General features: G+C 34.1%; 3 protein-coding genes across 3 annotated transcripts; 1 reads left to right on the forward strand and 2 right to left on the reverse strand.

Annotated features, from left to right (window-relative positions):
- Positions 1-2,881: 2,881 nt before the first annotated feature.
- Positions 2,882-6,154, forward strand: LOC121244228 (probable inactive serine/threonine-protein kinase bub1). Its single transcript, XM_041142251.1, has 5 exons — positions 2,882-3,064; positions 3,202-3,346; positions 3,553-3,710; positions 4,730-4,814; positions 4,903-6,154. The coding sequence occupies exons 1-5, from the start codon at positions 2,973-2,975 to the stop codon at positions 6,064-6,066; spliced, it is 1,644 nt and encodes a 547-aa protein (XP_040998185.1). The 5' UTR covers positions 2,882-2,972; the 3' UTR covers positions 6,067-6,154.
- A 479-nt stretch (positions 6,155-6,633) lies between these two features.
- LOC121247187 (non-classical arabinogalactan protein 30-like) lies at positions 6,634-7,475 on the reverse strand. Its single transcript, XM_041145541.1, has one exon. It carries the CDS (start codon positions 7,191-7,193, stop codon positions 6,675-6,677), a length of 519 nt encoding a protein of 172 aa, XP_041001475.1. The 5' UTR covers positions 7,194-7,475; the 3' UTR covers positions 6,634-6,674.
- Positions 7,476-8,782: 1,307 nt separating this feature from the next.
- Positions 8,783-14,036, reverse strand: LOC121246869 (probable inactive receptor-like protein kinase At3g56050). Its single transcript, XM_041145177.1, is given in 10 exon segments — positions 8,783-9,574; positions 10,528-10,660; positions 10,777-10,967; positions 11,234-11,345; positions 11,348-11,645; positions 12,044-12,178; positions 12,279-12,422; positions 12,514-12,585; positions 13,094-13,232; positions 13,322-14,036. Coding segments are annotated over 10 exon segments (1,932 nt in total). The 5' UTR covers positions 13,431-14,036; the 3' UTR covers positions 8,783-8,975.
- Positions 14,037-18,092: the final 4,056 nt, after the last annotated feature.

Raw genomic sequence — 18,092 nt, forward strand, 5'->3', positions numbered from 1 at the left:
GAAAAAAAAAAAAAAAGAGGATTTTTGATTGAAAATAGAATATAATACGAGTGTCAAGTTCAACAGGTGAAAAATGTTGGATTTTAAAAAGCCAAAGCGAGCATTAGCATTAGATTGGTCATCCTATTCTTTAAATTTTGATTAATATGTAACTTTTTCACTTTTAGCTAATTATTCAAAACTTGAAGTCTACATTGAATTAGTCATCACACTCTCTATAATAATAAATTATTATTATTTTTTATTATTTATATTTTTTTAATTAATTTATATTTTATTTTTATAATCTTCAATAACCTCTAACAATCATATTCATTTTCATTTTCACAATCTAACAATCTATAATATAATAATCTCATATGTATATAGATGATAAAATCTCATATAAATAAAAATCTCATATTTATAATATAATAATCTCAAAAAATACTTTTAGACTTGTTATAATTCTTTTCATATTTGAAAAGAATAATAGATTTACTGTAGCTTATAGTTTGGATGAAAACAATTTAGTTAATTCAATGTAGAGCAAATATGAATGATATTTATTAAATTTAAAGATGAAAAAAGTATTTGGCTAATTCAATGTCAATGCTCTAAAAAGCTATCGGATTATTTCTTTTCCTCTCTCGTTATGCTTTTAATTGTTTCAATTTAAAATATAGTTATGTAAAAAATTATTAAAAGAATTGTATGTCAGTCATTACTATTTTTGAAATAGACTAGATCATCGTTTCATATAATTCAATATATAGAATCCCACATTTAGATATATTTGATCTTTTTTCTATACCATTCATTTGTTTTTATATTTTATCTTTTATTATTATTTATAATAAAAGAATGATGAATAAAAAATTATAAGTTTTTTATGTGTACAGATTTTCTTCCACCCTATCGAGTATAAAGAAGGAGTTATTAAAGAGTGCGTGAGGTGTTGATTTGAAAAAAAAAAAAAAAAAAAAAAAAAAAAAAGAAAGAAACAATTGTTTCAAAAGTTTTACGAACAACATTGGAACAAAACACGCAATATGTGTATAAATGCCAATAGTTAAGACTAAGTTGTTTCTTGAATTCAAATATGAGTTGAGATGAGTTGTGAATAATAGTGAGATAAGTTATGAATAGTATTAAAATTTGTGAGTTAAAATTGATAAATAGTAATGAAATGAGTTGAGATAGATTGTGAATACAAACCGACAAAATGGTACGATCATATACAATCCCCATTAACTCAACTTTTATTGGTATTGGTTTATCTATATGTAAATGCAAACACATATTTGCATAATTAAGCTATTAAATTGACTATATTGAATTATATATATGTAAATATTTTTATAACAATGAACCGTATTAATACATATTTGCAAATGTAGATAATCGAACTTTAATACGTTACTGATGCGAATTATATCGAGGTACGATCATATATAGTTCCCATTAACTCAATTTTTATTAGTATTGGTTTATCTATACGTAAATGTAAACACATATTTATATAATTAGAACATTAAATTGACTATATTGAATTATGTATATGTAAATATTTTTATAGCAATGAACCGTATTAATACATATTTGCAAATGAATTGTTCACTCTGCAAATATTATTTTATTGATTTGTTCTCTCTCCTCCCACTCTCTTTCACATATCTTATGTAGTTGATGCTAATTGTAAAATATATAAAAATTAATTAATTTTAGAAAAAAAAAAAAGTAATAATAATAAAATATTATTTTATTATTATTTTTACTAAAAAATGCAAAATTTAATGTGAGAATTTTTCTTAAATGACAAAGTTAATACACGTGATTTTACATTTCCATATAGTTATACCAATGCTTTAGAAGAACGATAGACTTATCCCTCTTCTACTACCATTCTGCTACTATTTTTAAATTTTTATTTTTATTTTTAGTATTTATTTTATTTAATGATTAAGAAATTGACTATTAATAAAATTGTATATTTTTTAAATTTGTTCTTAATGATTAAAGATATAAAAAAATACTTAAAAGAAAATAAAAAACAAATACCCTAAGAGTAATAAAGTGATAGTAAAATGATTACATTTGTTTTCACAGATGAGATGAGTTAAGATTAAAATTAAAAAGTTGAATAACATATTGTTAGAATATATATTTTTAATATTATTTTGTTTTATAATTTAAAAAAGTTGAATTGTTTATTTTATTTTGTATAAAAATTTGAAAAAATTATAATAATCAAATGAGATAAGATGAGTCAAGAAATTTCCCAAAAACAAATGCTTTAACCCCTCCCCCCCCCCCACCAAAACCCTTAGAGCATTCTCATTGTTTCCCATAAAATTTATTATAATTTAGTTAAAAAGTACATTTCTTAAAAAATTTTCTTAAATCTTACTCATCTTTCAAAAATCTTCTACATCTCATTCTCTATCTATTTTCTATTTTCTCTATTCTCTCTTTATTATTTTTTTATCTCACTTCCATTTACAAATTTAGTTACTTAATATTTTTTTCTTATATTTTGAACTATTATACTAGTTAATATTTTAAATAAAAATTTAAATTTTTTTAATTTTATATTTTCGTAGTTATTTAAATTATTTTTAAAATTATTATTTAAAACTATAATAAATATGAGTATGAAAGTATAGATGATTGAAAAAAGAATTAATTTAATTAAAATGAATAAAATATTGATAAAAATGATTTAGAAGATGAATAATAATTCCTCAAATATGAAAAATTACTATTTATCCTATAAATATTTTCCTTAAAATAAAGATTTGGATGGAGGACGATTTTGAGGGATTCGTTAAATTTTTCATCAAATTATAGGAAAAAAAAGGTTGGGAACCAAGGGGAATGCTCTTTACGCACCCGACCGCAAATTCAAATTGGTGTCTTGGCTCCAGGCGAGTCCACCACCACGGCTACCCAAAGGCTCTCTCTCTATCTCTCTCCAACTCTGCCCCTAAACCATGGCCAGCAGCACCACCCCCGACCTCTTCTCCTCCTTGATCTCAGACATCAAAACATACTCTGGCAAAGATCCTCTTCTCCCTTGGATCCGGTATACCCCCATTTCTCTCCCTGTGCTTTTACATTCGCTTCATTGGCTTGGGTCTCTCCCTTTCTTTTGTTTATTATTATTATTATTATTATTATTATTATTATTTTATTGTTTGGATTTTGTGTATTTGCCTCTAGAGGGATCCGAAAGATGAAAGAATCGCTGCCTTCTCAACTTCTCAAGGAGAAGCTCCCCAGGTTTTTGCAGAAGTGCGCGCAGACCTTCGAGTCCGATCGGCGTTACAGAAATGACTTGCGGTACCTCCGCGTCTGGTTACAGTTGGTAACTGATAAAACCCATATCTATTTTGATTATTTTGTCGAGGACTTTGGTTCTAGGTCCTTCAATTTCTGTTTATTTATGCAACCGTTGTTTGATTCCGGCGAAAAATAGAAGACTGTTAATATCAAGTTTGGAATCTTATGCTTTTGAAGTACTTTTTTAGGTAGCCAACTTTAGTTATCTGTTTAAATATGCTTTGTGAGTAGATGGATTTTGTGGACGATCCGAGAGCACTTCTGAGGACCATGGAGGCGAACCACATCGGGACAAAGCGGTCCTTGTTCTACCAGGCATATGCTCTATACTTCGAGAAGATCAAGAAATTTGAGGAGGCGGAGAAAATGTACCATTTGGGTGTGCAGAAGTAAGTTTTCTTCTACATTTTGATTTTTCAACTTTTTTGGGTGTTCATCGCATTTGAATGAATTTTTTTTTTTTCCCTGAGTACAAGGGGTAGGAGGAGGCAGTTAGCCTCCCTACCTAGACGTGACCACAGTAACACCTTTCCGTCAAGAACAAAACCTTTCTGTCAATAACAAAACAATAAAGACGTAGACGGCGGGAAGCTACAGACGCTCCCTCAAGTCGAGTTTGAGCAATAACTTAAACTCTAGCCGCATTAGGGAATTCAACGAATATTTAGGCAGCTTATACCAGTAGTGTAAAGCGAATACATATTCGGATTCAAACCAGGACCTATTACAGGTGAAACCACATGGGAATAATTTAAGGACTATGGAGCCTCCATCCTTAGTGGTATTAGAATGAGTATTAATTCTTTTGTAATGTGGCTGGCGTCAAATTAGTGAGTGCTCTGGACTTTGAAACAGCAATACGTAACCTAAGTGTTCTAGTTTTAGATACTATGCGTAGATGCTTGCTCCAAAGGCCTTGGTGTCCTTGCTTTGCTCAATGTTCAATAAGTTTGAATTTTAACCATGTTCAGGGTTCTAATCATTTATATGTAATTTGGTTTTTTTGGAATATTGCCCATGTGTCTTGGACTACTGGAAAAAACCTTCACAAGCGTAATGTAAGTATGGGAGACTATGAATGCCAGCTTGCAACAGAGAGGCTTTTCAATCAATCTCTAAAGTACAGGACACGTCCACGGATAAATCTGTTTTGGAGAGCTAATATCTTGAACTTATTATAACAATGTTTCAATGTCGAGTGGGTCCTTGCGCTAATATCTTGTTAATATAAAGACTTTTCCTCGTATTGACTAATTCTCGTGCTGCTAGAACTGTTGAACCTTAGCCCCCCCCCCCCCCCAATCATGGAATAAAAAATGGTGAATAAACCATTTAATGAATATATTTATATTATTTGGTGAAAGCTTGGGAAATAGTTGTATTCACGGTTAAATTGACTGTCGAGCAGCTTTGCAGAGCCTGTTGATGAATTGCAGAAATCATATGAGCAGTTCCTTCACCGCATGGAGAGATACAAGAACAAGAGGACCCTGGTAGTGCTTTATATAGCCTTTGTATATGGGCTGTGTTAAATATTAGTGAGGGTCCTTGGTTATCTAACTATGAGCAGATGTCTTGCAGCGCCAAGAAGGAAAAGCTGCCAAAAGACTGGTATCTGCCAGTAGCATTTATCCAAATGTAAGTAAAACTGAAGAAAATAATGAAAATATATGCAGAGTTGAGGATATGCTTACAAGAAGCCGGCATGACAGAGCTTTACCTGTAACACTCCCTGATGATCATCAACCTCATAAGAAGATTTTAGAGGAAAGTCCTCTGAGGCTGAAGCCATTAATGGAACCTAATTATACTAGGGTTTCAGAAAATTATTGTAACGTTAGAACAGATCAAGATCTGTCTGCGAAGAAGGAATTTGTTGGAACGATTGCACCTGGAGGTATCTCTAAGCATCAAGTAATTACTGAAAGAGAGTCAGAGGAACTGAAGTTCGTAGACACTGTCATTGTTGGAAAGTCTGAAGCTGAAGATGCTTGCCATCATGGGCTAGTAGATCCCACAATAAACATGAAGGAGGCCATGCGTGCCATTAATAGCATGTTTCGAGAACCTATAGAGGCAGTTCCAGTTGGTTGGAGATCACGCACAAGCCAACCAAAGGTAGAAGGTACTTGCCAGTCTGATCAGGAGTCACTAAAAATCTATGTTGATGATGAAGAAGGTAGTGAAGTTAAAGAGAAAAATGAGGAAAAGGATAACATTGAGCAGCGTGATGTTCTAAATAAGACAGAAGGGTCCATCTCTTCTGCTTTGCGTGGAAATGCTTTTGTGTTTCCTAGTCCAAATGATTTTGCATCTGAAGGTTCTGACGATCAGAATGTAGAGGGCTCGACTCAGTCAAAGTTTAGAGAGGACACAGTTGTTTGTAGGTTTGTTGGGTCAACTATTTTAGATGAGCCAGAAGTTGAAAATGTTTGCCACCATGGGTTAGTAGACCCCACAATCAACTTGAAGGAAGCTATGGAGGACATAAATAACATGTTTGGGAAACCTATGGATTTTGTACGGAGCAAGAGATCGAAAAGGCAGGACAAAGCCCCAGAGCATGAAAGAGATTTTGGTGGGTTTTCAATACTTGTCGATGATGACCTAGAAGACCAGGAAGTTCAGCTGCAGCCAAACTTGGCCGGAACATCAAGAGAGCATGATCTGTTTGAGCCAACTGTGTTTACAAAGGAGGCCATGGATGATATAAATAAGATGTTTGGAATGCCGTTGAACTTTTAAGATGTTTGGCCGGAATGCCGTTGAACTTTCAGAAATGTTGGATTTGTTATGGATGAAAAAGAAATTCAGTGAGCCATGTTCTTTATCATATTTTTACGTGAGTTTTTTTTTTTTTTTCAGTGAATTTAGACTATTTTATCTACGAATGCGTGTGCTCATTCCATGGATACGAGTTGATTAATTAAGTTGGTGCTCCAGGTGACAATAATTGTAGCATTACGATGCCTTTCTTTTCTCGCTGTTTTTTTTTTTTTTTTGGGGTTCTAAGCCAACTTTTAGGCCTATGCAGTTAAGAGTTAGCGGTCGATTGGGAGGGTTAAAAAGCGAACCAAAAGATAAAATGCAACAACCGGCTGCATCCCAGGATAATTTTGTACTGCATCACAATATTTTATTCATGAAACAGAACTAATGCCTTCTATTCAATACCCGGTAACTTCATATAAAAAAAGAAGCAAAAAGCCAAAATAAACCGAGTTCAACTAAGTGTCAATCCCAATACAGAAAGGAAAGAAAATATGAAACATTAAGACGAGGAGGATTAATCAACATTAAGACGAGGAGGATTAATCAATTGGCCAACGGCAATTGGGTTGGAGTAGAAATGATTAGAAGTGAGTGGGGAGAGGGCAATGATCTGGACGGAATGCCAAGGGGCCTGCAGCGTAGATGACAGCCTCGTAGTTGCTTCCAAACAATTTCTTGGTCTCGTAACGAAGTGGGGAGCCATAGAGTCCGTAGTTAACATTGGTAAGGAGGTTGCAGTTTTGAAGAGGAGAGGAGACAGGCTTAACATGACAAGCTTGGAGGGGATGCTCCGATAGACATTGGCTCATTGTGAAGCCTTCGAGTTGGGCGTAGAAGTAACCGGTCCCATCTGTTTCGAACACCTTGTAGTAGCTGACTTGATCCTTGTGGTTCTTGCAAATGACGCTGACTTTGGCAGCAGGGATTGGCTTGGCCCCAGACAGAGACCATGTTCCAGCCTGCTCGCAGCTCTGGCAGTACACCACGCCTTCGACCACCACATCGGTTTTCTTCGCTGGTTCAGCAGCCATAAGGGTAGCGAAGGCCGACTGGAGGAACAAGAGTGACGAGACGAGGATCAAGAGCTGATTGCTTGCCATTTTTCTTCCAAGTGATCAGGGCTTGGAGAGTCTAGCAGGAAACTGAGTGCTTCGGGGCCAATGGGATGGATGTTGATGGGGTAGGATTTATATTATGTCGATTGTTAAGTATGAGAGATGACTTGGGGGCGATTCTTGCATTGCTTTTTTGAAGGACGTGCGAACTACTAAATAAGCTGCATGTTAACGACTGGCATTGCTTAAAGAGAGGTATAAACGTGAAGGCCACCCCGCTTCATCAATCTTTTTTTTTAAAAAAGGACATCTATTCCTTTTGCTGCTTTTTTTAATACTGGATAAAGAGAGGACGGCCTCAAAATTGTTTGACAAATTAAGGCAGGATTTGTTCTGTAAGATGAGATGAGAGGAAATGAATTGGAATAAAAATTAAAAATTAAATAAAATATTATTAAAATATTATTTTTAATATTATTATTATTTTAAAATTTGAAAAAATTAAATTATTTATTATATTTTGTGTAGAAATTTAAAAAAATTATAATGATGGTATGAGATGAAATGAAACATAAAAATGTATTTGGATGTTGAGCTAAGTTGAGCTGATCAATTGAGTTCTTTATGAATAGTAGTGAGTTGAGATGATGAAATAAATTTGGTGAGACCCACTTAAGATGAGTTTAGATACGTTTAGATATTAAAATGAATTTATATATATTTATGAGAATTTGAAAAATGTTGTGGGTCTTGCGTATAAAGAGCTATTGAATTGAAAAAGATTGTGGGTCTCATGCGTAAATAAGTTTTGAGTTAAGATGAGTTTAGTGATTTGAGAGTTGTGTGTCTGGATGTTAGATTTAGTTTAAAATTAGATTAAACTGAGTTGATCTCAGTACAGTCCAACAACCAAACGGGACCTAGCTCGTTTGGATAGTGAGATGAGATGAGATAATTTTAGATAAGTAAAATAAAATATTATTAAAATATTATTTTTTAATACTTTTATTATTTTAAAATTTGAAAAAATTAAATTATTTATTATATTTTATATGAAAATTTGAAAAAATTGTAATGAGGAGATAAGATGAGATTAGATAGATTGAGAGTATTTCAATATCTAAACAGGGCCTATTGTGTATCCAAACGGACCCAAATCTAACAATATCAACCGTGGAGTATCATTTATGATTTTATTCCCACTATTTGCATGCGATCTATGACTGAAAAAGAATGACTCCTACAATGATTTAAATGAGCGTTTCCCGGACAGACTTGAATCATGTTTTTTTAATGGGCCGCCGGTTGTACGAAGCACGGCAATGGGGTTGGTTCTATTCTCAGCACTGGTCTGTGATATTTGAGAGGAGAAAAATAGCGCAGTCGGCGCTAGCTCTACTCCCAGCATATATGCTTTTAATAGTCAATAGGAATGAAGACAAGGTAAGTGTTTTTAGATACATAACCTTTAATGAGAAATGATATATTACGACGTCCTTTCGATGTCAAGACACTGAAAGTAGGCCAATAGATAGGGGTGTAGATAGGGTCAAGGGGATTGCAAAACGTTGATTCCATGGCAACTGTTACTTCAATTAAAAAAAAAGACGATATGCCTTAGCTTGACTCAGGCATGCTTATGCTATATTGTGTGCTTCCATATAAGTTTCACGGTCAAAGAAAAAATGATAACGCCAGATTTGCCTAGATGAGTTATATACAGGTAATTTCTATTACTCTGGGAGAAATAAAAGCCATATCAACATGCAGGCATTTCTTTAGCGCCTCACCAACTGTAGAAAATTCCTGGTTTTCAAGTTGTACACTTCAGCTTCCATCTGCAGACGTAATCTCAAGCTCTGCCCACCACAGAGGAGAAAGTTTTGGGTTTGCTCCTTCAGGCGTTATTCCAGTTATGGCTCTCAATCTTGCACTGATTTCTCTCATTGCTGGTCTCTGTTTAGGGTCAGGGTGGACGCAAGATTTTACCACTTCACCCATTAGCTCCAGTTGCTCCTCATGAAAGGCTGTCAAAGTTGGGTCGACAATTTCTCTGAGCGGTTGCCCCCCTCTCAAATAATCAGATGCCCAGTCTTCAAGTGAACCATTGTCCACGGAATAAGGGAGCCTACCAGTAACGATTTCAAACAATATGACACCGAAGCTGTAAACATTTCTTTCTGGATCTACTGATGGTGTATATAAATTCTTTAATCCAGCTGATTCTATCTCAGCTGCAACTATCTCATTCCAGAAACTGAACTCTGATATTTTGGCCGAATAATCCTCAGTCAGACTGACAGCTGATGAGTTCAGGTTGTGGTGGGCTATAGGTGGGTTCAGTTGGTGCATATGCTCAAGGCAGTAAGCCATTCCCATTGCAATTCTCAGTCGCATTCCCCAGTTCAAGTGTTCAGCCTCTTTTACTGCACGACCCGTGAAAAATATATTATCTTAACAACAACGTTAGGAGATGAAAGACAAAAACACCTCTGAATAGTGTGTCACCAAACTCAGCAAATGATATTAAATATTAATACACATAAATTCTTCAAGGAGAGTATATAATCTATCAATGTCTGATAATGTTTCAACCTCAAACCACTTATAAAAAAAATGTTTCAACCTCAAACCCCTTTACTCGAACATAAATTTCCAAAATCTTAATGATTTGCAACCTCAGCCATTCATTTAATGGCCAGTGCCAAAGAGAAAACTAATGAACAGTCTTCTTAACATTTCATGTTTCAAGGTATAGAAAGAAGAATAATTTCAGAACTTGTTTGAGAGGTTGCCACATCAATGAAACAAAATGATTAATTTCCAATCTGCAGCAGAACTTTTTTCCACATGAGATACAGAAAACTTGTGTATGAGTTCGTGACAGTAATTGAAAACAAAGTCAAAGGCACTCTACCTCAAAGTTCAATATACAAAATAAGTCTCTTGCGATTTTTTGTAAGAGGAGGTTCACATAAACTATGACAACAAATAAATTTTGCTGCCAAGTCATTTTGGGACAAATCTGATGGTCACAGTGATATCATTATGGAGCTCCTAGATATTGGAAGTTAATGATATAGACATATTGGTAAAAAATATTTGTTATGACTTGGCCAGTGAGGCTGTAACAAATCCTACTTTAATATTATAATTGGCTCCAAGTGTTCGGAATTTAAAAGTGAGTTCGAAACCTTGCAACCACTATATTCCATTTTTTTTTTTTTTTTTTGGCCAACCTCACCTAGTACTTCTTCTCAAAACATTAACTGGCGCTTGAAAACAACACAAGGAAAAGTAGTTCACTGATACTTGAGATTATATGTCAAATTTCTCTTGCCTGACAATAAATTACCAAAAATGAAAGCAAGATACTCACTGTGTAGATGCTCAAACAGTGTTCCATTTGGAGCATATTCAAATACCATCATTCTGGTGAAAGGCTCATCTTCCTGACAATATCCAAGAAGGCTGACAAAATTCTTGTGGTTGACTTTTGATAATGTGTCAATCTGAAACCATAACCACAGAAACAATTAGAGACTCTTGGACGGTTGGACCACATAAAAGCCACACCTGGTCCAGGGCCATATGTTTGTCAATCCAATGCAATTTGTTTGTGAAATACCTTCCACCGAAACTGTGCTTCTAAGCTGTTTGACCAATCCTTGGCAGATGTTGCTCCAACAGAGGCCACAGCTATTTCGACTCCACTAGACAGTGTCCCTTTGTAAACTGTACCAATTGGCGAAGAACCAATTACATTACTGAAATCTTCACAAGCTGCTTCAAGATCTGATCTCTTGAGCTTTGGAACACCTGAAATGCAAATGCCCAATCATATATCAGATCACCTCAATCATCCAGGTCAGATTTTGATCATTTGAATCGACTGGTTGTCACCTATGACTGGTTTTCTTTTTCTTTTTTAAAACTTGTAACTCATACTCATATAAGGCTACTGCTCTTAAACTAGCCATGAAAGGTCATGTTGACAATACAAATGACATGGCAAACCAAATCAAATAAAGATGTCAAAAACTATTTTATTTTCTTTATTTTCCACCTGGAGAGAGAAGAATTACCAGTTACAAATGCTTTCTGAAGCTGTCCGCTTAATCCCGTGGCCCAAGGTCTGACAGTAGCTACCTTATTGCTTTTACAGAGATATACACCAATGGCTGAAATTAGAATGGTACCCCTATTGCTCCGGCCAATATTGCAGCTAGATGATTAGGTCCTTTAGCCGATGATGCGGGGCTTCCTGCAGGGGAAGTTGCCGAAGAAGGTTGGGAAGGTGGAGAAGTCGATGGAGTAGGGGAATCCATTTTTGCCCGCTCAGATGATGCTGACAGTGAAGGGGATGGTGATGGTGGTGCTGAAGAAATAATAACTTTTATTGGAGGTGGTGAAGCTGTGATTTCGATATTTTGTGGTTTATCATCTATGTTTTTCAGCAATCTCCTGTGAAACGTGTCTTCAGTTTGGGCAACGTTCCTGGCAAAGATAAAAAGCATACTTTAAATGATATAAGCATAAATAAAGTTCCAGAACCATGTTTAAAATCCCTCAAAGTCTCAAAATCATCAAATGAATGAAATTGAAATAACAGAGGTACTGTGGCAAAAGGGGGTAATCGACTGTTACCACTATCAATAACCGCAATTTACATTTTTAAACTTATGAACACAGGAATGTACCCCAAACATTTTACATTCAAGTTTTTTTCTGGTTCGGCTCTGGCATTATGGCAATTCCACGTGACTACCATCAAAAGGTTACTTAAAAAACCAGGCACACCTGTAAACATATAGGGGGATTTCCCATGGTGTACCAGGTTGAGGTACAGTATTTGACCCACACAAAAAGAGCTTCAAATTATTGTGCTGGCATACCAAGCAACGGATCTTTTGTGGCAAGATGATCCTTCAGCTGCATTAGAAAGCTGATTTTCATCTGCTTGAGATTCAGAAAGCGTCGGAAGTCCATCAGGAGGTAAGTCGCCAAGATGCTCATTGTTGTCCACAAGACTGGCAAAGTAGGCAGGAAAGAAATTTAGGATATGGACAGGAAAAATATTAGAGGAAAGATGACCCTAATGATAATTGAAAAGTTTAATTTTAAACCTACAGGGTTGTGAGTGCAACATTACAGCCAAATTCAGGTGGGAGTGTTCCACTGAAGTTATTGTATCCCAAATCCAAGATCTCCAACTCCTTCAGCTCCCCAATCTCTTCAGGAATGATTCCGCTAAAGGAATTATTGCGCAAAATACTGCAGGGAGAATGCAAAAGTAATTTTGATTCAAAGAAGAAAATGAAATATTAACTCAAGAACAACAGGAAGTAGAACTTATAAAGCTTACATAGACTTCATTTGGACTAGCTTTGCCAGTTCAGGTGCCAGTGTTCCTCTAAGACAAAGATCTTTCAAGTTCCTGCACATCCAATAAATATAACCATTTGGGAATGATTTGAGGAGAGGAAAAATAGCCTAATTAATGGCTTAAATTTAAACAAAAACTATAAAGTTTTCTACGACCCTCCATCTATTTAAAATTTGTGATGAAAAGGGTAAATAAGTCGAAGCTCTAGATTCTTTTCTGACCTATAAACAACACTTAGAAATAGACCCAAATCTTCACAAGGCAATTCCTTGATATCAGTCCATAAAAAATGAAATTCTAACGTGAAACTTTTACCACTCAAAAAAAAGCGTTCTAAGAGGAATTTTCTCTTAAACCTCCAATCCTCGCTAATACAGCTACTTTGGAGACCATCTTTCCCCTTTTTAATAAAGAAAGAAAATCTATATGTTGATCCGTAACTTGAAGCATTGTATTCTATTGACTTGAGTTCCCTAAAAAAAAGTCTCAGAAGTTTTCATTTTCTCAGCGACCAAAAAGAAGATAGAATAACAAAATTCCTTCCGAAAACAATACTCACAAGGCCACAACTTTTCCATCTGAGCACTCAACCCCAAACCACGAACACGGATCGACCTCTCCATCTTCCTCTTTCCAATCCAACAACGCGCCAAATGGATCACTCAACACTCTCTCTCTAAACCTCAGCAGAGCCAAACCTGCGAGAAAAAAAAAATCGGTTTCCTTCAATTTCCGAAAATAAATTGAACCACAAAAATCCAAATCGGAGAGACGCAAAATCTCTTACCTTCATCGTTGAGACAGCAACTCAAGTGGAAATTCTGACACAAGAAGCAGACCACCACGACACCTAACAATTGGCCCAGGTTCCAGTTCCCGTCCATTCTTAACCTCATCCCAGCCACGAACACGAACTCTCCAAACGACTCTTTTGGACGAGCCTGATTTATAAACCGAGCTCACAACTTGTTGAAGAAACCGAAACCGAAAACATTAAAAGTGGAAAAAAAAGAAATATGCAATTGGAATGGATAGAGATCAAAGCCAAAACTGTGTTCGCGTAGTTGGACTCTCTAATGTTTGAAAACGCGTACACTGGAAGTGTAATTTGGTTATCTGAATTACCTTTCCATTTGACAAAAATCTTTATAATCTTTATTTATCTAATTTAAAACAGTGTTTCCTTTCCGAAATGAATGTTTACTGGTGACGGATCAGAATGGACTGGGTCCAACTTCTAAGAACCAAAGCTGACGGAAGAGGCAGAGCCGCCTCTCTGAAGGTGACAACAATTCTGCGTGGTGGGGTCGAGCTCTATAAGGACGCGTTTGGCTCTGTTGGTTGCTTCTCCTTCTCTGTAGATTTATCGACAACCGGCGAAGGAATTTTCTAAAACTGACAAACGACAAACAGTCTTCCCTTTCTTTTTCTCTCTTTTTGCTACTATCCATTTGGATATATCTATTTTCTTTTTGCAATTAAACATAAAATTGTATCCTTTAATTCAGAAAATAAAAGTCTCCTCTGTATATGCATGTCAAGACGTAGACCGAGTAAAACACCTTTGGAGTTTCTGAATTGGAAAATTGAGGAAGCTGGCTTCCTCGAAGTTTACATTACCCAGAATCGTTTAATTTTTCTTTTTCTAAACCAGGATACAACGCAGAACTTAAAATAACTTTATTTTTGGCTGAATTGTTCAATGGGGACTTCTCTTCACCACTATCATAGAAAACTCTTATTTATTTATAAATTTTCCCCCTAAGAAATAGAAAATTCCAAATTAAAGATTCTGGCAGACTCGCTAGTTTCGAGTCTTTTACGGGAGGAATGCATTGCACGGTACAAGTTGTAGGTTATTTGACTAAAGAATTAATTGATCAATGAAATGGAAGAGTTTTAGATTGTTAATACACAGACGAAATACAATGTGTTGCTCTTTTACGTTATGTAGAATCTGTAGGTGGCAATTGAATGTGTTGCTCTTTTATTTGAGTTGGAGTTCCCACACGTACCTCCGATATTCTCCAAACAATAATATCGAATGGTAATCTGCCACGTAGACCCCACATGAACCGCACTATAGAGGAAAGAAAAAAATTTTGGTGATTCACTTCGTCCTCCTTTCGTCTTCTGCAATGTGAGTTTACTTATTACTCTTTTATGAGCATTGTCCAAAAATTGATATATATTCAACAAATGTTTGTGTTGTTTTTATTGGCATACTACGTGATCAGTAGAACTGAATAAAGAGGTCGATGAATAAGGAGGAATGGGCAGCAGTGCAATGGTTCGCGCGGTCGGAGGGTAGCAGTGCGATGGTTCGTGACACTACAGTGGGATGCGTTTGTCTGGTCTGGAACTCCTCCAACGGGATTGGAGGTTGTAGGGCATGCGACGACGTGCATTTGGAAATTTCGAAGTGGGTTGATGGTTCACAAGAAAAAATAATAAATGGGTGCTAAGGATCCTTGATTTTTAGTTTTACTACGGTGCGATGTGGTACATAAACTTTTCTATATGTTTAGGTGATGTGTTAGCTCATTATTAGCTTCCCTTAAAATCACATTGTCGGATGTGCCGTTTCAAAAAGGAACTGTTTGAGTTAATTATGATTATATTAGGAGTTTATTAGGTATCTTATTTTGATAAGAAAGTCGGTACTATTTATTGATCATCGATGACATGCAAGATGCCACGACTTCTCTATCAAATGCTGTCAACAATTCATTTCATATTACAAATTTGTTTTTTACTATATATATATATATATATATATTTGTATAGTAGGATCAACCTCAAGCTTATCTAATCACCCATTATTCCTGATTATCATATTATTTTTCTTCTAATGGGATCTAAGGTCTTTGTGGAATAATTCCAATCATCTAGACACTACTGATATTATTATTATTATTATTTGTGATAATGGAACCAATCCGACCCAATCCACCTTTTATAGCCCACGTGTTTTCCAGATGCAAGCCCAATGTTCCTTCTGTTTCTCTGGTCTCGTAATAAAATTCACCTCTCTCTTTTTTTTTTTTTTTTAAGTCCTAGATGGTTTGAATAAATCATTATTATTGGATTAGTGTTAATTAAAAGGGTCTTGAACTCGTTGCCCATATATCCGTTTTGATTTTAAGAATTTTAAAATTATGATTAGCGGCCCCATGAAAAAAATAAAAATAAAAAAAGTTGGGCAGGTCATAAAAGTCCAACGTAATCAATATATATCAATATCTGTGTCCGATTTAATACGCGAAGTAGCTTGATTTTGCCTTCTAATTTTTTATTTCGGGTAGAATTCGATTAATATATGATGTTTTGAGTGATAACTTCAATAACATAAAATGCCACGAGTCCTGGATTTCATGAGAATGGGTTCCATCTTATCACCTTTATTTATTTATTTATTAGAAAGGTCGTTTACCACTCACCCACCACAACTCTACCGTATACCAAACAAAATAGGGATAGTTGCAGTTGGAAGACTTTTGCCTCTTAATTATGTAAGCATACTGAATGTTCAAACAAATCACAATTCATATTATATATATATATATATATATATATATATATATACTAGTAAAGGGCAAACACGTGCAATGCACGTGTGCCCAATTGCAAAAATATAAAAAATATTTTTAAAAATAAGATTTTTTTGTAAAATTATGTAATAATAAAATATATATTAATATATATGATTATGAAATGGAATAGTTTTGTTTATGTTTTAATATTTTTTCATTGATCATAAAAAATATTACATATATTATCTGTAGAATATCTATAACTATAACATAAGAATTTTCACAAACACATTTACAATTATACAATTTTCTATTGCAGATTTAAAACCGACTATTGAAGTTGATGTGCGATCACTATACATTTCTAAATAAAATTGATATATAAAAATAGTAAATAAATTATTATTTATTAATATTAGCAATTTATATATTCTAATTATAATGTAAAAATTTTTAATTCCAAAATATGAGAATAAATGTTTATCTTGATTGTGAAGCCTCTATTTTTTTGCCACTATAACATAAAATGTTTTTATTTTTTTCATATTCAGTTGTTCTATTGTAATTTTTACATGATATGTAATAAAATGATTGATGTAATAAAGTTTAAGTATATGCACAGTCTAAAATCTAAAACACAAACGTAAAATTTATGAAAATATTATTCTTCAAAAAGTAAGTGCGATAATATATCTTAAATTTTGGAGACTTTTTTTTGTTATTATAATTTTATGGGTAATTGATATATTAATTTGGGATGAAAATTATTTTTAACACCTATGTATTTTCACATCTAAAGTTGTAAATGGGACAAGTAGTGAAAATAAATACAAAAGTAGGGGTAAATTTTTTTAGCAATGCTAAACAACCTCCTAACCTCCACTCAAAACATTTTTTAAAAAAAAATTCTTAATATTTTTTTTGAGTTTATTCTTTTTTAAAACAATTTAATTCTTCTATTCATTATTCATATAATAAATATTTAATAAAAGGAAAAAATAATAAAAATTAAAAAAAAAGTGTGGTGTGTGAAGATTGTGTGAATAGTAAGAAGTTATGTAGATTTTTTCAAAAAAATTTTCCCTTCTATTTTTTTTCTCTCAGCGTCATGGACATTATAGACATTATTTGTTTAATGTTTTTAATTATAATATAATAAGAATAAATAAGAATAAATGAAGAACAATAACAGAAAACCTGTAAAAAAAATTATAATAGAGTATATATTTTTATATCATGAAGTTTTATAATTATATGAGTGAAAATAATATGAATAATTTTATTAGTAGTGGAATATATATATTTTTTTTGTTCTCTTACCCACTTAAAATCTGAGGGAAAAAAAAAATTAGCCCTAAAACCCAGTCGAATTATCAGCAAGAATGACCCAAAACAACGCCGTTTCCTGCACCGAACGCAACAACCCATCCCCTATTTAGAACGACGCCGTTTTCAGAAGGAGAAAACCCTAAATCTAATAGCAGCCATATAAATACATCCTTATCACATTCCTTCCCTCATTTCGCCCTTTTCGAAGTCTCTCTCCATCTCTCTGCCTCTCTTTCTTCTTCTCACCTTTCTTCTTCTACTTCTCTCCTTTCTTCCCTTTCCGTCTGCACTCTTCTTTATTTTCTTACCTTCTTCTAAACAAATAAACAAGATATGCAAAGAAATTTTAATTTTCTACCGAATGTGGATCTTTTTTTTTTTTTCCATTTTTTTGTTGTAATTTTTTTCTTCTTGCATGCCAGTGGAATATATTTCATGAACCTGTTTCGGATTTCCACCCGAATGCAAGCCTCGAAGCGACAAGAGGAACTTCATGAAGACATGGTCTGCAGGTTTTTTTTTTTTTTTTTTTCCGAATGCTTTTGTGTTTTTGGTTTGAAGTTGGTTCATCTCTGTATTTTTTTCTCTATACATTTGAACAGATCTTCGCATATTTGAAGATCTCGTGTTCAGATCTGACTGGTTATTTTTTTTGTTTTTGGTTTGCTTCCATAAATCTAAAATAGATCCGACTGA

The sequence above is a fragment of the Juglans microcarpa x Juglans regia genome, chromosome 1S (genome assembly GCF_004785595.1).
Source record: "Juglans microcarpa x Juglans regia isolate MS1-56 chromosome 1S, Jm3101_v1.0, whole genome shotgun sequence".
Taxonomy (NCBI): Eukaryota; Viridiplantae; Streptophyta; class Magnoliopsida; order Fagales; family Juglandaceae; genus Juglans; species Juglans microcarpa x Juglans regia.